The sequence below is a fragment of the Coccinella septempunctata genome, chromosome 8 (assembly GCF_907165205.1).
Source record: "Coccinella septempunctata chromosome 8, icCocSept1.1, whole genome shotgun sequence".
NCBI lineage: Eukaryota > Metazoa > Arthropoda > Insecta > Coleoptera > Coccinellidae > Coccinella > Coccinella septempunctata.
Genome location: NC_058196.1, coordinates 31732100 through 31755681, shown reverse-complemented (window position 1 = coordinate 31755681; position 23582 = coordinate 31732100). Strand labels below are relative to the sequence as shown.

The window sequence follows — 23582 nt, the reverse complement described above, 5'->3', positions numbered from 1 at the left end:
ATCCATTAGAATATAGAATAGTGATTAATTATTATTATTCTATGATCTAAGATTCAAATTGGTCAAATTTGGATGTTCAAAAAAGAGTCAATTTATAAAAACGTCAACTCATGAGAGTTCAATAGCGGGTTTATCTCAATTCTAAAAATTATCGTTAACGCTTGAAGCGGTATACATTCGGGAAAAATGCATTACAAGGTAACGTCCGTATATATCTTACTGTCGAAACAACTAAGCGAACTTTTCCGTTTGTAGCAAACGAAGCTGAGCGATGTTTGGAGGACGTGCAATAAAATTCGGGCGGCGATTTTCAGGATAGGCTTGAATCTTTGGGATTATTTCTTGCCGTTGGACCCGAACAAGAACAGGCTCATTTCTGGTAAGATATGACGGCGGGACAGAATATTTTCGATTTTATTGTTCCATCCAAGGGACATAGAATATGGAGAAGAGAAAACATGGACAATTTGCCAGAGAAAATTGTGATTTTGCTTACCAAACCCAAATTTAAACAAATACACGACAAAAATTATTTGTGAAGAACCAAATAGATCGAGAACCAGCCTCAGATATACAGGAAATGGTTATAAGAATACGCTCAAGAAAGATTTTAATGATTTAATCAATAATTCGATTCATTTCTGTGGAAAATTTTTGATGGGGGTTAAAAAGCGTAGGCAATCTTTCTTATATGCCACATAACCTTCAATTTGGGCAATATGAATCAAAAAAAGATACCTCTACTTATCAATATAAAAAAATAATTGAAATAAAACAATTTCAAACATAAAACACGTTTATTCAACGAAAAATAAATAGGGGAACACTCAAACAACTACCATAGTGACTCAACTGGACTTCGCGGCCTTCTTCAGAGCCCTCCTCTTGATGTCCTTCAACGAATTGGTGATCACCCACCTGGACAACCTCTTGGAGCAGCAGTCCATCGTGCAGATCACGTAGTTCATCAGGGTGTGCGGGAGATACCCGGTGGTGACGTCGGTCAGACCCACCGTAGCCAAGGCGCTGTCCACGAAGGTCTTAGGGGTGGGCGCCATCCAGGTGGACTTCTTGATCTTGCTCATGTTGGTGGCCACGTAACCTGGACACACGCACTGTACTATGAGACCGTCCTTCTGGTATTCGCTGGCGAGGTCCGAGCTGAACTTGGCAACCGCGGCTTTCGTTGACGAGTACACCGATAACATGGGGTTGGGTATTAGAGCCGCTGTTGAGGCTAGGTTGATCACGACTCCCTTCTTCCGTTGCACCATGCCTGGCATGACCATCTTGCACATCTTCATCACGGATAGTACGTTACAATTGATTAAATTTTGGATGAAAACGCTGTGGTTGGTGATCTCCAGGAAGTACTCCGGGTAATCGTAGCTCATCCCTACGTTGTTGACCAAAACTCCGATCTCTAGACTATCCAGTTGTTTCTCTATGGCCCCATAGATGGTGTCCTTTGTGAAATCCGCAGCGATGGTCTTGACTTCCACCTTGTACTTCTCTGTGATTTCTTGGGCTACTGCGTCTAGTTTGCTCTGGGTGCGACTGATCAGGACCACGTTGAAACCCTTCTTGGCTAAGGCTTCGGAGTAGGCTTTCCCTATACCGTCTGTGCTTCCAGTGACAACGGCCCATCGACCTAGATCTCGCCAGTCGACCTTCTCCAGTTTGAACGCCTTGGCTATCAGCGAATCGTACAAAAGATCAAACAGGGCGCGAAATATCTTGAAGCCGATGAGCGCGGTGCACAAAAGGCCTATTTTACACAGGAACCCTTCCATCTTGGATTGCCGGGACTAGACGCAGACTATGTTTTACCGCGTGTTCTTAAAGCGACTCTGGACGACTGAAGCCACGTTACGCCCGTTTAAATATAGACTGATACGCTTATTTCTGAATCTCTTATCTGTTGAACTTCAGTACGCGCGTTATCGTGGCTCGATGATACTATGTGGAAGATTTGGCGATGTAGTCGTCAAATTCCGATTGGTGGTAATGCGTGAGAACTTTGATATTGTAATCTGGCGAGATCTCGAGAAAAAATTCGGAAAGGTGAGAGATGTGGGAAAAGATAAGAAAAAATGGGAATTGAATTGGGTATGTTGGACGGTGAGAATCGCCGAGTTTGGTAGTTTTGGATTGTTGTGAGACAATGCGATAAGGTTATCGGGTGAAAAAGACGTTTTTACGCGATATGGATTTATGTCGATTGTAAAGAAAAAACTTTGAGGTCAACGGGAATATGGTGGAACGTTGCGTTATTGTAACATTCGATGTTGTAGTTTTAGCTTCGTCGTTAGACTATCGTTTTGTTGTGGTCTGCAGATATGCTACGTGGGTTAGCTTCCAACATTGAACTCTATGAGTTCCCATAGAGTTCAATGGCTTCCAAAGAGGTGCAAAATAGATCGTTTTAGGGGGTCTAACACTTGGTCTATCTAGCAGAAAAATCATGTTAGATTTAAACTTGATACATACATACTCAAAAAGAGCAACCTTTTTTGTGATAAATCTCGGCGTTTCATTCATTTCGGCACAACCGTTCGATCTTGAGGAAGTTTTAAATGAACCTAACTTTTTGGGAAATTTTAGAAGGTCAGTTTTCGAGTAGTTTTTCTCTCAATAAAAGTAACGGTAGATGGACATGTGATACATATTCTGAAAGAGCAACTCTTCTAGTTAAAAATCTGAAACTTGTATCGAGCTCGATGCAGCCGTTCGGTCTTGACGAATTTTCAAGTGAAATTTGCAATTTTTGAAAAATGCCATTTTCAAGATGAAAATCTAAACGAAGAGAGATAGGCTTTCGAAATTGCTCGCAATGGATTCAGCGTGTTCGAAAACCTATATTTTCATACCAAACTTCCCAATATCTGACACTGTTTAGTAGAAAATAATTTTTTTCCCCTTTTCATTTTCGAGTTGACTTCGAAGAGCTCTGTGGAGTGCAATTCTCTATTGAATCATCAACTGTTGTGTTTTCTAGAATCTTCGAAACAAATTCTATGTACTCCATATCCGAGGACAGTAATAAAACATCCTGTTTTTCAGACAGAGTAGCAAATAGGGGATTTCAGGGGGGTCTAACCCCTTGCTCATTTTTGACCCAAAAAATCGAGATTGTCGAAATCAAGTTTTTGTGCTAGGGTGGAAGCCTAGACAACGCTGATCATATAACCGGAAATCCCAATTGGATCAGACGAATATAACAGGAGATATCGCAGATTGAAAATTGCAATTTTTGTAAAATGCCATTTCCAAGATGAAAATCTGAAGATAGGCTTTCGAAATTGTTCTCAATCGATTCAGCGTGTTCGAAAACCCACAATTTCAAACATTCGAATACTTGAATATACTGCTTTTCATGCATCAGTTGCCGCTTAAACCTAACCTCATTCTTTTTCTCGAGAATCTCAGTTCATTTCGGTTCTCTATGGACAACTCCGAGGTAAAATTGGCCTTTCTGAGCAGGAGATCAGCGATCTGGCCGACTACTTCAGAGTCCAGGATGGTAGAGTGTTCTACGCGCAGCTATGCGAGGTCATCCACAACAGCGGTAAGTTTACCACCGTTACGTGTCACTCATCTTCGAAGATAACCTTTGAGATACGCAAAAGTGCCACCCTATAAACATTCCATAACGCAAGTTTCAATAGCCTAAGATATACACTAGCAGGCGCTAGATCAAAACTCTAACATTTCAGTGCCTGATTTCATGAAGAACCAACCCCTGGTCTCCGGCCTTGAATGGGAGGACCCGATGCAAGTGAACAGACTGAGCATGAGCGAGGAGCGTAAGCTGAACCTGCTCCTGACCAAGATAGCCACCGTGGTGAACATGAGGAGACTGGTTATGCGCCCATATTTCCAAGATTACGAACTGGAAAGTTGCCCCTTAGAGTCCAATAGCTGTTTCGAGCCTTGGAACGTATAGGGTGTCCAGATCCTTGTAACTAGAGTCGCTAGATTGATCCTGGTGGAGTGAAACACTCATCAATCTCTCCACTAGTCTCCACCAACAAGCAAAAAGTCTTGGATCGATTCAAATTACCTTGAAAAATTGCACCAGGGACTGCTAGTTAGAAGGATGAGTTTTTTCTCCAGCTGGGACACCCTGTACTTCATCCCTTGGCGATCCGTGAATAGACGTTGGTGTTTACAGATAGCGAAAAACCATGGCGTCGTTACCATAGCCCATTTCGCCAGGATCCTGGACTTCTTGAAGATCATGGTATCTCCGGTGGACTTCAACCTCCTAGTCAAGAAGTTCCTCAAGGACAGCTACACCGTGAACTACATCGCCTTCTTGGGCGAACTGGACAAGATCGTAGAGTACCTCAACCAGCACGGGGTCCTTGATCTTGGAGGGGTGAGGAGTTTCTTTGGTTGCTTTGGGAACCCTAGGCTGGGAGACTTAAAAAAGCACATCTGAAGAGTCTTTCATCACCAATTCCACCTTTGTCTGGAAGCATTGGGAGTTTCTAGTAGCTAGATCCAGAGCAAATGTGATGAACATCCTTTTCTCCTGCAGGACATGGTGGCGCAGTTCCCTGGTAGGGTGATCGACGCGGAGTTGCCGAAATTACCGAGGCCGGAGATAGGTAAGATCTTAGCCTCCTCCCTGTTCGGGAAGAAGAACGTCTTCCATCCTGCTCTGAAGGAGAAGTACCAGAACGAGGATCTCATCACCATTATGAGTCGCATCCAACAGCACGTCCTCAAGAACCGACTGAGGGTGAACGAGTTCTTCAGGGTGAGTTTTCTGGACGTGTCGACCATCGAAAAGTATCAGAACCACTTGGTCTTCGCAGGATTTCGACCCTCTCCGATGCGGCAAGATAACGACTTCTCAATTTCATCGCGGGCTTGACTCCCTGGGTATCAGCGGTATCCAGAGGATGTTCCTGTCGTTGCCAGAGATCGAAACGTTGATCACCCAGTATAGGGACCCCACGGACCCGATGAGGGTCTGTTGGCAGACCTTCGAGGACGACGTGGACCAAGTGTTCACCACCAAAGTGAGTCACCTTGGATTCGTGCCCAACATATGTTGATATTGACACTTGTATCGCAGAATTTGGAGAAGACGCCCGAGCTGGAGGTCAATCCTCCCTCTCAGGAGGTCCAGCTACTTCAGCGAAAGGGTACGAAGGCCTGGCACCAGGTGAACACGCCCAGGAGGGACCTCTGCGAGGAGGCATTGGACAAGATCAAGAAGAGGGTACTCAAGAGGGGTCTCCTCCTCAAACCCTCTTTCAGGGATTACGATAAGTGAGCTCAAACCCTTCGATCCTCCCATACGTCTAATTTTCACCCTGATTTTCAGAACTAACAATGGCCACGTGACCATACCGAACGCTCGTCAGTGTTTGGTCACCAACGGCATCCTCTTGTCCGACGAGGAGCTGTACGCCCTGGAGGAGAGGTACAACAGCGACATGGGCTTCAACTACTTCTGGTTCTTGAAGGAGGTGGAGCCCAAAAGGGAGGAAGTGCCCCTGGTAAGTAACGCCTTTGGTCGAGTGTTGATCCATGCTCAATTTCTTCCTTCAGTACCAGGGGTTGTACGCCAAGACCAAGGCGGTGAACGCGCCGCCTCCGAAGAAGCCGCCCACGAGGGCGGAGAAGGACATCGTCCAGATCCTGGCAAAGATAAAGGCCAAGGTCGTCAGGGACAGGATCAGGGTGATCGAGTTCCTGAGGGATTTCGACAGGTGCAACGAGCAGGTGGTGAAGAGGGAGGATTTCAAGAGGGGCCTGTCGGACTGCAGGTTCGGTCTGAGCGAGAACGAGATGGACACGCTGATGGACGTGTGAGTATCGAAGACTCTGTGAGGGGTTTGGTGCTTGGTTGAGAGTCTTGCTTGGAAAAAACGTTTACGTGGGGGTGTTACACGTGGAAATGGGGGGAAGGCAGAGATCTTGATCTCCTGTCTGAACTAATAATCTATGAGGTCCACCATCCAAGTGATGAACTCGCCAAAAGCTGCTCGAACAATTATTTTCTGTTTTTTTCCAAAAAATACATATCCTATCAAAAAATTTCATAAAAAATAATAACAATAAAAAAAACATGATTAATGAACAAAATTAATAACTTAAATTAAAACTTGAATCGGACTATTCACCTTCATTCAACGCATGAAATGTTATTACATATGTTCAAGTCTGCACATGATATGAAATCTTGTTATCTGGTTTTTAAATATCATCGTTCGTTTAATTTTTTTCAATTTGAATCGAATTAGTTCAATCTGTTTAATAGAACTCAGGTCATTTGCCTCATATCTTCATTTTCAGTTTCATTGCTGTTATTTTCCGTCGCCTTTAAATATTCAACCAGCTTGTCGTCGATTTTGTAATTCGCATAGCAGCTCCTGTAAATGAAATTTTTCAGTTAAATTCTAGAATAATGACGGAGATATTTGTTGTTTGTTTCTAGCACTGTTTCAAATCTGATAACTTGAAATCATATTGAAATGGAAAAGTGTATTCCACATTATTTCGGTTAGTTATAGACTTGTCACAAATAGAGCGCAAATATAGAACAGCGCCCGTATATCCTACTAAGACTGCGAACAAGCATTTCTGAAATAAGTGGCTCAAGCAAGAGTTTATTACGTATTAACTTTTCATCTTTAATGTTGAAATTAAAAACGAACTATAACCTTTGAAGTCATTTTAACTGATCCCATCTTTTTGGGAATTTTTCGAAGGTCAAATTTTGACACGGGTATCTCCCACAAAAATCATCGTAGATCTAAATGTGATACATATTCTGAAAGAGCAACTCTTCTAGTTGAAAATCTGAAAATTTCATGGAGCTCGATGCAGCCGTTCGGTCTTGACGATTATTTCATTGATTCCATCTTTTTTTTTGCTTCCATTTTTCATTTTCAAGTTCGCTTCGAAGGGCTGTCTGGAGTGCAATTCTCTATCGAGTCATCAACTGTTTGGTTTTCTAGAAACTGCAAAACAACTCCTATGCACTCCAAATCGCAGGATTGTAATTGAATACCCTGATTTTCAGACAGACGATCAAATATGCCATTTTTGGGTCGAACCCCTTGCTCATTTTGACCCAAAAAAACTATATTTTCTCGATTACGTGAAGGTGTTGAACGTGAAGAATGGGGAGAAGGCAGAGATCTTGATCTCCTGTCTGAACTAATAACCTATGCGGTCACCCATCCATGTGATGAACTCACCAGAAGCTGCTCGAAAAATTATTTTCTCATTTTTCCAATAAATACGTATCCTATCTAAGAAAAATCATCGTAGGGCTGCGAATGATGCGTATTCTAAAAGAGTAGTAGTATTCTAGTAATGCATTTCAAATTATAACCTAGCTCAGTGCAACGTTTTGGACTTGACCAATTTTTAAGTATCATTTTAGCCGCATTTTTGTTGTCTCTTTAAGAGACAGGAATTCTGAGATAACGTAAGCGGGAGATGATAATTAATATCCTCATCGTTGAAAGAGTCTTGAAGTCGTTTTCTTCGTGAGCATTTTGAACGCGCATAATGTAATGATGATGAGATTTTTATCATCTTTTCTGCTCTCAAATATCTGACGAAATTCAAATGGTTTTTGGATAATGCTGTTGATTTGTGAGTCATTGTTGTACAGAATATCGTGAAAAAAAACAACGTTTTGATATTTTTACCTTAGTCATAATATAACGAAAAAACATCCTGCATAGATATGCAGGGTGAGTCTTTGACACTTACAAATATTTTGACAGTAGATTCTTGAGGTCAAAAGAAGCACTTTTTTCCTTAGCCATTTTTTCCGAATCGGCTCGGTTTGAAAGATACAGGGTGTTGAAAAACCATAAAAAATTATTTTAAGTTCTATCTCAAAATCGGTTTTATCGAATGAAATTAATTTCGGAATATAGTTTTTCATTTATTTGATGAATCTTTTTCGAATAGAAGATATTACCCATGAAAACATTATACAGACACTTTTTTTATGGCAATCCAGTAGCGTACTATGATTTTTTCCAACAGGTATATTTGCTGAGCTATAAAACATAAAGATGTATTTTTTCTTATGAGAACAGTGGTTTAAAATGACTGAGAACGACTCAGGGTGATGTATAATATATTTCTGAAACGGTAAAAAACTGGCTATTCTTTCTAAGTCATTCTAAACTGTTGTTTTCATAAAAAAAAACAAAACTTTATATTATAGCTCAGCAAATAAACCTGTAGGAAAAAATCATATTACACCACTGGATTATTATAAAAAAGTGTCTGTATTGTGTCTTCAATTCAACATCCTAGCACAAACAGAAACGGAGATAATGACCAAAGTTGAAATCGCCCAAATTTAAATTTTAGCCTATAACTCAAAAACAAAAGAAGATAGATTAATGCAGTTGTTGGCATTATTAGTTTCTCAAAAAAAGACGACATGAATGGAACATTCATTTTTTTCTACCTCGTTGGGTTAAAAAGTTGTAGTTCAGGTATCACCGATTTTGCCCACCCTGTACATACCAACAGGATATCCTCCTACTAAAAAAATTCATTTCGGAGATACTTCTAACCTATACGGCTCACCTTACGTATTATTTTCTTAAAAAGCGTTACTTTTGGCAAGAAATCACAAGAGACCTTATTTGGGCAAAGGGCATCAAGTATCAAAAATAGATTTTTCAATGGTATAATATGAATAAGAAAAAAAGTTTCGTGAAACGAATTTTAGGGGTGTTTCTTTCCATCTCTCGCTATTCAGAGGAAACACCACCAAAAATTTTTTATTTCCATTCTACCCACATAGAATGCCCGCTCGATTTCATTTCTGTCAGTTTTCTGATTTTTTAAGAAAAAAATTAGGTTTTCAAATAACATCTTTAGGGGGTTGCTCGAAAAAAATTCACACTATTTGTCGACAAGGAACCACCCTGTATAATATTTCGAAAATTAAGAGGTTATTTCTCATGAAGAAGTGAATTATTCAAACGACCATTCGAGACTCTTCCAAGAAGTTTGCATCGACTAATACGCCGACTAATAACCAACAATTGTTGCACATCTCGAAGATTTACAACCCCCATCATCCCGAAGACGAGATAAGCCGTACCAATTTCGGGTATCAAAAGCCTTCCTCAATGTAATCAGGTACCCTTACCTAGAACCGTCATTACGAAGATTCACCCTTTTGTTCGGCTAAGTACTCGGCGCCCGGTACGCATAGGGATGATTTCTGGGATTCCTAGAATTAGGAGGAATCGATCAAATCGCAATTAAGATTCGCAAAACCATTTGTGGGGGGCTGGGGGCCCATATAAGCAGCCCGAAAACCTCAAACAGCCCCAGTACGAACAGTTGTCTCCTTCGGCTAGTTTAGATGCGACCAAGTTGCTAGCGTATTACGTACTACGACGAACCACGCGTTTGGCATTTGTCGGTAATCACGTTCAACATGCTACAACTACTGTTGTGTGTGAATTTAGTGTTGTTGGTGACACCCCGTGAAGTAGGAGCCGATGCAGCTCGAAATAGGTGAGTTTTTTCCCGAGTTCAACTGATGATGTACAACTCAGCGAAACGCGTATGAAATTCAGTGAGCATACATGTGTGAATCCGTATTGATTTTAATTTTTTTTTCGATTTCTAGCAATGGCGTTATGAAGACTTTCTCCTTGCACTCCTGTCGACGGTTCTTGTTGCAGTTGGATCCAGTCAGCGCAGGAAGAGAGAGTGTGACTAAACTCTTGCAGCTTAGCAGAAACCTTCGCCCACGATCTACTTCACGGAACTGCAAACACGAAGTTTCTATAAAGTTCGTATTCCATTTATTTAACTTCGTGACCTGATAATTCTTTATTATCTGTGATATTGTCTGTGATATTGAAGGTCAGCCTTCTACCAACCCCGTCTAGTCAAAAAACCAAAGAACCTTACCTTATCTGTGATGGACTTTTGTCCCTACGCCAAAGATTGAAGCCAAAGAAATTCATCCTTTCTGTGATAGATCTACCTCGCCAAATGTTTTTTTATTTGGACACTAATCTAGTCAAAAACCAAAGAACTGCAACTGTGATATTTTTCCAAAGTCTCTGTGATATTTTTCCAAAGTTTCTGTGATATTTTTCCAAAGTCTCTGTGATATTTTTCCAAAGTTTCTGTGATATTTTTCGTTCCTTTACCGTATGTTCCTTATTTTTTTGAAGGCCCTGCCTTCCCCATCTAGTCAAAAAACCAAAGAACTGCAACTGTGATATTTTTACCAAGTCTCTGTGATATTTTTCCAAAGTCTCTGTGATATTTTTCCAAAGTTTCTGTGATATTTTTCCAAAGTCTCTGTGATATTTTTCCAAAATTTCTGTGATATTTTTCGTTCCTTTACCGTATGTTCCTTATTTTTTTGAAGGCCCTGCCTTCCCCATCTAGTCAAAAAACCAAAGAGCTGATACTGTGATATTTTTCCAAAGTTTCTGTGATATTTTTCCAAAGTTTCTGTGATAGATTACGTTCTCATCTAGTCTGGACTTTTTCCAAAGTTTTAAGCCAAAGAAATTCATCCTTTCTGTGATAGTTGAGCTTTAACATTTATTTTTTATTTGAATACTAATCTAGTCAAAACACCAAAGAACTGTTGCTGTGATATTTTTCCAAAGTTTCTGTGATAGATTTCGTTCCTTTACCGTATGTTCCTTATTTTTTTGAAGGCCCTGCCTTACCAATCTAGTCAAAAAACCTAAAAACTCTCATCTGTGATTCGTTGCTCTTTTTAATATTTTATTAATTTATATCTTATTTATTAGCTTTTTCATTCAATAGTCCATTTATTTTAGTTTTAGTGTATATTTTATTGATTTTGTTGAATTTTTCTGATCTGTGATATTTTATACCGTTCTCCACTTCGTTTTATAGCATATATATTTTTTTTTAATTTTGCGTATCTGTGATAATCGTTTTCCGTCCCCGTCCATTTCTGTGATCACTCAAGTGCAATATTTTTTAATTTATTCGTTACCTCTTTTTTTTGTGCCATATTTTTTTTCTTTGTCTTATCTGTGATAGTAGTCCAACGTCTTCCATCGTTTCTGACATAAATTAAGTGCAATATTTTTAAATTCATTCGTTATCTCTTTTGATATTTTATTAGTTCAAATCCGTCCCGTTTGTTATTTTTTTCGTTTGATATTCTACGTATTTTAGTTTTATAGCATATATTTATTCAATTTAAATTCGCGTATCTGTGATAATCATTTTCCGTCCCCGTTTTTTTTTAGTTGAAAGCCAAAGACCTCGTCGTTCTGTGATAGCTCAAGTGCAATATTTTTCAATTTATTCGTTATTTCTTTTATTTTAATTTTGTTTCATATTTTTTTAAATTTTGTCTTATCTGTGATAGCAGTCCAACGTCTTCCATCGTTTCTGCCATGAATTCAGTGCAATATTTTTAAATTTATTCGTTATCTCTTTTAATATTTTAGTAATTCAAATCCGTTACGTTCGTTTTTTGTTTTTCATTTAATATTCAATATATTTTAGTTTTACAGCCTCTACCTCATGAAATTCTGTGATAAATTCAGTGCAATATTATTAAATTCATTCGTTATCTCGTTTAATATTTTATTCAGTCACATCTATTTTCTCCGTTATTTATTATTTTCTGTGATAATTGTACATAGGTAATATTTCTCCGCCGAATATTTTTTACGTTTTTTTATTTTTTCATTTCGAGTGTCAGCGAAAAACTTCATTCGATTATTTCGAACAGTTTTATCGAGGAGCTCTATGATACCACGTATGTGTTCACTTCTTTTTAATATATCGTAGTCTTCCATATTGTATATATGTACATAATACCGAATTATGGAGAGCAAAAGACTGAAAATGATTTCTCATCGAAAGTTCGATCGCGTAATCATTGTATATATTTGTAAATTAGTTCATTTCGTATCCGTGATAATGTATATATCTCATTTCGTGTTTTCATTTTTCCCTCAATTTACTTATTTACAATTTAACATTAGTTTCGCTGAATATAGGATAGGTTTACTTTTTTTACGTTTCAAAATCTTGAGAGAGCAAAAGATATTAGTTGTATAGTTATGTATCGTTTTCTACAAAATCTGGCTGTGAAAGGACAACGCGTAATATTTCATTTAGTTTAATTATTTCGGTTTTATTTTTAGTAATTTTTGGCTGTGAACTCTTCCTCATGTGTATCTGTGATATTTTTTTTATTGTTGTTATTTTGATATATTTCGACAAAATCTGGCTGTGAGCGGATAACGCCTAATATTTCATTTTTTTCTCATTATTTCATTCGGTAATTTCAAATACTTTTTGGCTGTGAACTCTTCATCATGCGTATCTGTGATATTTTTTTTTTTTTGCAATTTTATTATATTTCTACATCTACAAAATCTGGCTGTGAGCGAATAACGCGTAATATTTTATTATTTTCTTATCATTTCATTCGGTAATTTTGAATACATTTCGGCTGTGAACTCTTCATCATGCGTATCTGTGATATTTTTTTTATTCTTGCTATTTTATTATATTTCTACATCTACAAAATCTGGCTGTGAGCGAATAACGCGTAATATTTCAATATTTCTAGTCTATCTGTGATAATTTCCCCCTATTCATATAATTTTTACATAAAATTGAACGGCTGTAATTTCAACTAGAAAAAAATCATAAATTCAGAAATTATCATAAGAATATATGATGAAATTGGAGTCGAGAACATAAATTCTATAATCCGTTATTTTATTGGCAAAATGTCTGTATGGCTGTGATTCAACTTAACTAAATATAACTATATAAGATATTTTTTGATGAAGTAATCTTTTTTATATATATGTACATATTTATTCTCTGGAATACTTGATTCATCTTGAAATGATTTATTTGTAAATTATACTTATGACCTTCTGCAGTACCTGTTTAAATTTTTGTAAAATATTTCCAAATTATTACGATGTACAAAGTATGTATAAATGTAAAATTGTGAATAATTTTTATATTTATGTTAATATTTATAATAAAAATCTTATTATTTTTGAAATCTGTTGTTTTTACTCAACTTTTCCATTCCTCATTGAAGTTTTTCATTTCGAAGCATTAAATAACGGACAAGGTGATTTTCCTCCTGCCTTGTGAAGTGTTATGGCAACTGTTCTGCAAGTGGAAGGTCCTCTTCGAATTTAGGGATTCTTTATTCTCAATGGATGGAAGATACGTTGATCGAGGTGGCCACGGGAAGAAATTGACACCCTTTTATTCACCAAAATTCAAGTGTTAATGGGAATATCTCGAATTTTTCTTCAATAAATCGAAGGGCTGGGTATATATGCCATTTGACACATGATCTTCTAGGTTCGCGTCTCCCCTTCGTCGAGAATGCATAGACTATCGAAAATTCTCAGACGTCATCGAGGAATCCTTCACGCAATCCTGCCTGGAGAGGGCGCCACTCATAGTGCCCTTACAGCACGTGCCGACGAAGGACTGCGAGAAGAGCTTCCTCAACTTTGAAGAACGTCGCGCCGTCTCCGTCGCCCTGCAGAAGCTGGCCAAGAAACCAGACCTGCAGATGAATCTCCTCTGCGTCTTCCAGGTGAAAAAATACGCCATTTTTCCATATATCACGCGTTTTGTACAGTGTACAAAATTTGCGGTTGTAAACAACACGTTCCGGCCCAGAGTATAAACTACAGACCCTAAGGAACGCAAAGAGCCCTTCCGAAAATCGTCAATTGTCTCTGTCGCGCCCTGTATTGGGTTTAAACAAAGAGAGAACGAGTCAGAGTGGTCTAGACACTCTGTTTCCCACTCATTTCGCGATACTTTCAGACGAAATTCACCCTTCGATCTATGTTCATAGAAAAATTTACTTTGTTTAGATAAAAGGCAGACAGACGACAGACATCGAACAAAGCAATCAACGGAGGAAAAATCAAAGATGGCGGTTAACAAGTTTGCCGTCGTTCCGGCAACTAACGAGTCTCCTAGTTGTCTCTGTAGATTAAGTAAATATTTTCGAAATGACGCACTCGACCATGTCTTATTAAAAGTTGCGGGGCAAACATTGTGCGAACATAAAATCAACGAGATACATACCCGGGATTATAATGATTCTAGATTCCAGGATTTTTTCAAGGCCACACAACACGACCTTTGAACGCTAAAATCGTATTTTCCAGCAAGAAATACGAGCAGTTATCAGAACATCAAGTGGATATGGTTTATATTCATTATTATCATTAAATATCGATATTTTCAGAGCAATCCTATGATCCGTTCTTCGCAAACTAGGCCTCCTACCGTGGGACACCCTGTATATGGGTCAAATCATATATACCTAAGCAATATTCAATCTTAAAAACTCTCCGAATCTCGAACATCATCCAAAATTCTCAGCAAATTTGAATGTTAAAAATCCCGGTTAATATTCACACTTCCCTGACTCGTTGCCAATTCAACTTCTTTTTTCATCACGAAGTAGAATCAACGCTTTATGTGCAAACGAGTTTAGAAATTCAAAAGGGCCATTTAAACCGGAATACAATAAAATATTACGATTTTTCTCGAGAAACGACAGTTTTTTAATCGAATTTTCAAAATAAAATCGCGTTGTAGCTGGTGATAGTGACCTTGTTTATGAATTCTGGAAAGTTTGAGGTGAATTTCGTTTGTTTTCTAGGATTACGACAAGTCGAATTGCGGCACAGTGACAAGAGAACAGTTCTTGAAAGCCCTACATATGCGAGGGATGGCGGACTTAGTTTCAACGAATGAATTTGAGGTTATCTGCAAATGCTTCGGTTTCGAGAGGGGTATGAGAGACGAAGTTGATTACCGATCATTCATCAAGGCCCTGGATGTTTTATATGCGACTGATAAATACACACCTATATGATTTTGTTATACACAAACAAATATAATTATCTTAAATATATTTATTTTTTCAGTTAAGTAGGTACAAGGTAGGTACAATAATCAAAGCAGTTTATTTATGTGACAAAATGACGTCATTGAATTTGAGTAGTAGACAGAAAGTCCTTCTATGGGTCCTGAAGCCATTGTTGAGTTAGAAGCTGCAAGATTCAAAAGGTCCTTGAAACTAGGGGTAGATGGCTACTTCCCACACGAACAGGAAAAGAACTTCTCGATCTAACATTGTCTAGATTCTCATTCGAATTATTTTTACCCGATTGGTTTCTATATTTGCAGGCAGGAAACTTCCCCAAACTTATAACCTAGTTGTCAAACCTGACCATGCCCATAAATGAAGCATAATCCCTGAATGGTTCTTATCAGGAAGTGATGAATTTTTTCCGCATTTATCAGAGCGGTTGTAAAAGTTCTGAATTCATTGAGAATCGTGGAGTTTCATTCCGGTTTGAATTTTGTGCCAACGCGAATTCAAATTCTAATCTCAGATATCTGACTCTGCGGAACTATGTTTAGTCCATTCAAGAATGCTTGACATCTCGTGTGGCTATGGAGATTTGAATTTAAGTTCTTAATTCAATCGTTTAAATTGGAAACATAACTGTATCTATTTCGAATGCTGACTAATAGGGTGTGAATTTGAATATTTTTTCTTTTCAAATACTTTTCTATACTCCATTCACTTTTATTTTAGCAGTCGGTTGGCCATGGAAATTTGACACATTTCACTCTGTATAGTACGAAAATGTGGGGTTATTGCGCTTGTCAAAACATTTTTGGGTTTTAAATCAACGCTATGTTGCCCGTTCTGAGTAAAAGTTTCTGTTGCTACGTATTTTATCACAATGTCGAATCTCTTCGGAAAATATGTGACGAACATAATTGAAGTTTATACAAACTGATTGAAGGCATATCAAATCCAGTTATTTACATGGAAAATACAAGAGATCAGTATAATATGCACTAGCTTGAGGAGACTTAATGTTCGTTATCTTCTTTGGCTAAAGTTGGAATACGTTACATCAGTTGTAGATTTCAAAAATATCAACCCGAAGATGAAATGCATATGATGCAGTGGTTGGGAATGGGTATCTGCCGAAGGAATTAACAGATAATTACAAGAATGTTAAATTCTTCAACAAAAATCATCTTGCATCAATATAAGTAAAAGGAATTAAAGGAAGTTTCAAGTCAAGATGAACTTCACCTTTGAACAAAAATTTCACATGAATTAACAAATTAACAGGACAACTGGCGCATATTTGTGGCTGTTCATCTCAATACATTGATATGATAATAATAATAATTAAGTATTTATTGGTAGATACCTTAAGACATTTACAATATATATGACAACTCAAATGAAAAATAGAAAAATCAATTTTCGAGAACTTATTCCACGATTACATTCATTGAAAATCCTGTTGTGAAGTTTTCGCATTAATTCACGCAAACATAAAATACTCAAATGCCACCACTTTTTTTGGGTCTCCCTATAGAAGGAAATTCTTTGTCATCCTCTTCATTCACAATCTTTCTGATTGTGGATATATTCAGGTCAGATTTGGAATCAGGGACCTCGAATTATCTAGAAAACATGTATGGCACTTCAATATCTAAAAGTTGGATTTTTGATTCCGATCGAAAAAAACGCAAGACGCAAAGATGAAAAATGAATATTTTCTTTAAACATTCTTGAAAATATTGCGCCATGACTAGAGACATATCTGACAATTGATCTTCAATCCGACGCAATCTGGATCAAGGATTAAAAGCACAATTTTCTTCAGACATTTTTGAAAATATTCCAACATGACTAGAAACAATAAATTATTATGATCTTCAATCCAACCTCAGTTAAATCAAGGATCAAGCGATGAAAATATGTCTTTAGAGTTTTTGGAAAAACTAGTAAGAATTGTAATTCAAATGATCTTCTATCCGATACAACAAGCCAGCATAATTTTTTTCTTCAAAACTGTGATGGAATCAGGGGATTTTCGATGTCGATCGAAAATCATGAAAAATTCGGCCAAAATACTTATTTCGTCGTATCATTTTGAAATCCAGAATATAGATTAATTAGGCTCTAATCTATCAGAAACTGCATTTGGTTCTTCTTCCAGTTAATTATCTCAATACCATGGAACAGATGAATGAGTGATGACCATACCGCCATCGGTGCCGATCTGCTGAATAATTTCACAGCATACCGGTTCGGTGACGGTCTGGACTAAAACTCTTACTCCTATGTAATTTCACCTGGAATTTCAAAATTTAGATTGAATTAACATATGTATACATTCTGGGAAGATTCATAATTCAATCAGATATTTTTTTACCCTCTTCTGAATATCGGGTAAGTTATAATACCTAACATCGAAAAATTTTTTTTCATCATAACTTACGCTCTTTGAAATGTCGGGAAAATTGGTAGGCCATAACGGCTGAAATAAATTTTTATCGTCAAAACTGAGCTCAGATTTGGAATCAGAGATCTCGAATTATGCAGAAAACATGTACGACACTTCAATATCTGAATCTTGGATTTTCGATTTCGATCGAAAAAAACGCAAGACTATAATAACATCATGAAAAATTCTCGACCAAAATGCTTTGTTTTTCGTATCGTTTTGAAATTCAGAATATCCGTTCTTCTTAAAGTGAATTATTTTTCCTTTTACGCCCTCTTGAAGGTATGAAAAATTGTTAGGCCATAACACCCCCCCCCACACACACACACACACACACACACACACACACACACACACACACACCACACACACACACCCCACACACAACCCACACACACACACACCCCACACACCCCACACACCCTACACAGGCGCACACCACACACGCACGCCACACACACACACACACACACACCCACACACACACACACACACACACACACACACACACACCCCACCCACACACACATAGGCCACACACTCGACACACGACACACGACACTCGACAACCGACACTCGACACACGACACTGGACACTCGACACACGACACTGGACACTCGACACACGACACTGGACACTCGACACACGACACTCGAAACGCACACCCTGCACCACTCACACACACGCACACACACCCGCAAATCCCTCACACACACACACACACACACACACGCACGCACACGCACGCGCAAACACACCCACCCCACACACCCCACACACACACGCACACACCCGCAAATCCCTCACACACACACCCCCCCACACTCGACACCAGACACCCGACACTCGACACTCGAAACGCACACCCTGCACCACTCACACACACGCACACACACCCGCAAATCCCTCACACACACACACACACACACACACACACACACACACACACACACACACACACACACACACACCACACACACACACACCCCACACTCGACACTCGACACACGACACCCGACACTCGACACCCGACACTCGACACTCGACACTCGACACTCGACACTTGACACTCGACACTCGACTCACGACACTCGACACTCGACACACGACACCCGACACACGACACCCGACACTCGACACTCGAAACGCACACCCTGCACCACTCACACACACGCACACACGCACGCACACACACACGCACACACACCCGCAAATCCCTCACACACACACACACACACACACACACACACACACACACACCACACACACACACCCCACACTCGACACTCGACACACGACACCCGACACTCGACACCCGACACTCGACACTCGACACTGGACACTCGACACTGGACACTCGACACTGGACACTCGACACTCGACACCCGACACTCGACACCCGACACTCGACACTCGACACTCGACACTTGACACTCGACACCCGACACTCGACACTCGACACCCGACACTCGACACCCGACACTCGACACTCGACACCCGACACTCGACACTCGACACTTGACACTCGACACCCGACACTCGACACTCGACACCCGACACTCGACACCCGACACTCGACACTTGACACTCGACACACGACACCCGACACTCGACACCCGACACTCGACACTCGACACTCGACACTCGACACCCGACACTCGACACCCGACACTCGACACTCGACACTCGACACCCGACACTCGACAGTCGACACTCGACACTTGACACTCGACACACGACACTCGACACTCGACACTCGACACACGACACTCGACACTCGACACCCGACACTCGACACTCGACACTCGACACCCGACACTCGACACTCGACACTCGACACTTGACACTCGACACTCGACACTTGACACTCAACACTCGACACTCGACACTCGACACTCGACACCCGACACTCGACACCCGACACTCGACACTCGACACCCGACACTCGACACTCGACACTCGACACCCGACACTCGACACTCGACACTTGACACTCGACACCCGACACTCGACACTCGACACTCGACATACGACACACGACACTTGACACTCGAAAAGCACACCCTGCACCCCCCACACACACACACACACACACACCCGCAAATCCCTCACACACACATACACACACACGCATGCACGCGCACGCACACGCACGCACACGCACGCGCACACACACACACACCCCACACTCGACATTCGACACTCGACACTCGACACTTGACACTCGACACCCGACACTCGACACTCGACACCCGACACTCGACACCCGACACTCGACACTTGACACTCGACACACGACACCCGACACTCGACACCCGACACTCGACACTCGACACTCGACACTCGACACCCGACACTCGACACCCGACACTCGACACTCGACACTCGACACCCGACACTCGACAGTCGACACTCGACACTTGACACTCGACACACGACACTCGACACTCGACACTCGACACACGACACTCGACACTCGACACCCGACACTCGACACTCGACACTCGACACCCGACACTCGACACTCGACACTCGACACTTGACACTCGACACTCGACACTTGACACTCAACACTCGACACTCGACACTCGACACTCGACACCCGACACTCGACACCCGACACTCGACACTCGACACCCGACACTCGACACTCGACACTCGACACCCGACACTCGACACTCGACACTTGACACTCGACACCCGACACTCGACACTCGACACTCGACATACGACACACGACACTTGACACTCGAAAAGCACACCCTGCACCCCCCACACACACACACACACACACACCCGCAAATCCCTCACACACACATACACACACACGCATGCACGCGCACGCACACGCACGCACACGCACGCGCACACACACACACACCCCACACTCGACATTCGACACTCGACACCCAAGGTGGGGTGTGTGTGTGTGTGTGTGTGTGTGTGTGCGCGCGTGCGTGTGCGTGCGTGTGCGTGCGCGTGCATGCGTGTGTGTGTGTATGTGTGTGTGAGAGGGATTTGCGGGTGTGTGTGTGTGTGTGTGTGTGTGGGGTGCAGGGTGTGCTTTTCGAGTGTCAAGTGTCGAGTGTCGAGTGTCGGGTGTCGAGTGTCGAGTGTCGAGTGTCGAGTGTCGAGTGTCGGGTGTCGAGTGTCGAGTGTCGAGTGTCGGGTGTCGAGTGTCGAGTGTCGAGTGTCGGGTGTCGGGTGTCGAGTGTCGAGTGTCGAGTGTCGAGTGTCGAGTGTCGAGTGTCGAGTGTCGAGTGTCGAGTGTCGAGTGTCGAGTGTCGAGTGTCAAGTGTCGAGTGTCGAGCGTCGAGTGTCGGGTGTCGAGTGTCAAGTGTCGAGTGTCGAGTGTCGAGTGTCGGGTGTCGAGTGTCGAGTGTCGGGTGTCGAGTGTCGAGTGTCGGGTGTCGAGTGTCGAGTGTCGAGTGTCGGGTGTCGAGTGTCGGGTGTCGAGTGTCGAGTGTCGAGTGCCGAGTGTCGAGTGTCGGGTGTCGAGTGTCGAGTGTCGAGTGTCGGGTGTCGAGTGTCGAGTGTCGAGTGTCAAGTGTCGAGTGTCGGGTGTCGAGTGTCGAGTGTCCAGTGTCGAGTGTCGAGTGTCGAGTGTCGAGTGTCTAGTGTCGAGTGTCGAGTGTCGAGTGTCGAGTGTCGAGTGTCGGGTGTCCAGTGTCGAGAGTCGAGTGTCGGGTGTCGAGTGTGGGGTGTGTGTGTGTGGTGTGTGAGTGTGTGTGGGTGTGTGTGTGTGGTGTGTGAGTGTGTGTGGGTGTGTGTGTATGTGTGTGTGTGTGTGTGTGTGTGTGTGTGTGTGTGGCGTGCGTGTGTGTGTGTGTGTGTGTGTGTGGTGTGTGTGTGTGTGTGTGTGGGGGGGGGGGGGGTGTTATGGCCTAACAATTTTTCATACTTTCAAGAGGGCGTAAAAGGAAAAATAATTCACTTTAAGAAGAACGGATTGTTAGAAGGTTTTCTCCAAAAATTAATGGATCAGAGCATAGAGGATGGAAAAAATTAGAGCAATGGTGAACAAATGATTTAATTTCTTCATCAACAGGCTAATTAGGCACGTTTAATACAAGAAAGCGATGCTGAATTGCAGGTATGACCACAATATGTCCATTCCAGTTATTTTTTCCATAGACATATTAAACACATGGACACGGCGTAGAGAGAGAGGGGGTGCGGCCGAAATAAGATAGAGCTAGTATGGGCAAAACATTCGTTTGAACTTTGTATTTATCGAAATTTTCAGAATTTTCTCATCAATTTTAGATCAACTTTGAATGTCGCATCCTTTTTTATTATGAAAGTAATAATGGTGTCCTCGTAGTGTGCAATTAATTACGAAATGAGTTGAAAAGACAGATAAAATGAAATTTCACAGGTATAGTAATTTCGATGTATTAATCGATTTATTATATCATAGTTGAATTATTCATTTCAAATCAATAAATGTATGTCAATTCTTTTCTCATCTAGCTAAAATAATACTCAAGAAGCACTTGAGATTAGAAGAGAAAATTAGTAAGCTGATTGTAATGTCTATTTTTCAACCTTTTGATCAATATTGATCAATGAAATATTTTTTCAGATATTGAACAAGAAATCAGAATATTGTGTTGGCTAAAAATGTGCTCAATTATTTTTATTCAAATCAATTTATTTACAAACTTTTCATGAACTTATCTGTTGTATTTTCCGAGGAATAGTTGCCGAAAGCGAAAATTGTGCTCTTTAGTTCTAATTGGATCATTAAACGCAATCTAAATGATACTAATATTCGTTCAATTTTTTATATTCGATTATAGGTACTTGTTTTTATCTCTAACGGGCGCCAATATACAAATATACAAATTAATACCATCTTGCCCATACTAGCTCCATCTCATGTTGGCCGCACTCGTGGCTATTGAAACTCACTGAAAGGGCGCGTCCATGTGTTTTATAGGTCTATGATTTTTTCTCATTAATCCTCAAGCAGCTCGGACAGGAAAAATCATAAGAATGTTTCCATCAGATCGGTTATTTTCCAGGATGCCGTTCCGGCAGATTTCTCCCCAAGGAGCTGGATCTGCCCTCCGCGGGGGCGGTTCTCATCAATTCGCGAAACAATTGACCGGTTAAATCATACGAATGGCGTGTTTGCGATCTTGTTCTCCCGAGGAAGACTCGTAAGTAGGCATTCATTGTTGGGAAAACGATAAAAAGCGACATTTTTCTTCACGTGTGGAGGGCAATTCTGCCGGATCGGAGGCCATCGGAATTGGCATTGACTCTGACCCTGAATTCGCCCTTTGAAAACGGGAAATTCCTTGACCGAGGGATGATTTGGAATCGCCTGTCAACGCCCTGGAAACACCTGTCACATAAGGATTTTAGGAACATAGAAATATTATTATGTGTTTTATGTATGAAAAAGAAATCAGGTAGTTTGATGCATAGACATATAGACTATATAGACTATGTCTATGGTTTGATGTAAGTACTCTGTCAAATAGGTATTCAGGGGTGCCAACCAACAAATTTCAACGCAAAAATCGATGAATCGATGGTTGAAAAATCGATCATCACGTTTTTATTCTTTGTGTGGACATCCCCACAGAGAGATCTATCCTGATTCCCGATTTCTGCACGCTCGGACGCAACAGATTATAATCACAGCTGTTTTCTTTGCGATTCTGCCAGGGCGCTTATTGAGAGGCCATGATAACGGCCATAAATTCATGTACGAGGCAATAAAATACTTTTGTGTCAATGTAGACGGGGTTCCAGTGAAATTTCAAATGAACTCGGGGAGAGATTTACTGTCTCGTCCAAACGTGGCTATTTACAATTCATTCTGCAGGAATGAGGTGATTTTTGCTGGCTTTCGACCACGTGTTGGAAAACTGATGACTGACAATTGTATATTAATTATAATTAATCCAAAATTATACATAATTCACTAGTCTATCAAACTTTATGCCCAAAACTATGGACCAGAGATCATAGAGATAACTCTATAATCTTTGCCATAGACAGCGGCTCTGGGCATAGATATATCTCTATATAACAATATTGAAATGTCAGAAGTATGATTCTGTTATCTGTGTGTCAGAAGTTGCGATGTATGGAAATATATTCTGATGTCCTTGAAAATGATATGAGATATTCAGGAATAATTATTTAACTATCTGGTGCTTCGGCTCTTCAAACCAGGTAATTGGCTTCAAATATACAGGATGAGTCTTTGA

The 23582-nt window shown here is 40.7% G+C and overlaps 2 protein-coding genes across 3 annotated transcripts; one reads left to right on the top strand and one right to left on the bottom strand.

The window, feature by feature from the left end:
• The first annotated feature begins 59 nt into the window (after positions 1–59).
• On the top strand, positions 60–14940 carry LOC123318965. 2 transcript variants are annotated; one of them, XM_044905749.1, is made up of 12 exons: positions 60–198; positions 256–379; positions 3422–3568; positions 3717–3895; positions 4175–4381; positions 4544–4765; positions 4824–5030; positions 5087–5283; positions 5339–5513; positions 5566–5825; positions 13363–13603; positions 14690–14940. In XM_044905749.1, the coding sequence occupies exons 1-12, from the start codon at positions 187–189 to the stop codon at positions 14903–14905; spliced, it is 2187 nt and encodes a 728-aa protein (XP_044761684.1). In that variant the 5' UTR covers positions 60–186; the 3' UTR covers positions 14906–14940. The 2 variants fall into 2 exon arrangements, with proteins under 2 accessions (XP_044761684.1, XP_044761685.1); XM_044905750.1 differs by lacking the exons at positions 60–198; positions 256–379; positions 3717–3895; positions 4175–4381 and adding an exon at positions 1822–2064.
• On the bottom strand, positions 784–1803 carry LOC123318966 (very-long-chain 3-oxoacyl-CoA reductase-B-like). Its single transcript, XM_044905751.1, has one exon. The coding sequence runs from the start codon at positions 1791–1793 to the stop codon at positions 849–851; it is 945 nt and encodes a 314-aa protein (XP_044761686.1). The 5' UTR covers positions 1794–1803; the 3' UTR covers positions 784–848.
• Positions 14941–23582: the final 8642 nt, after the last annotated feature.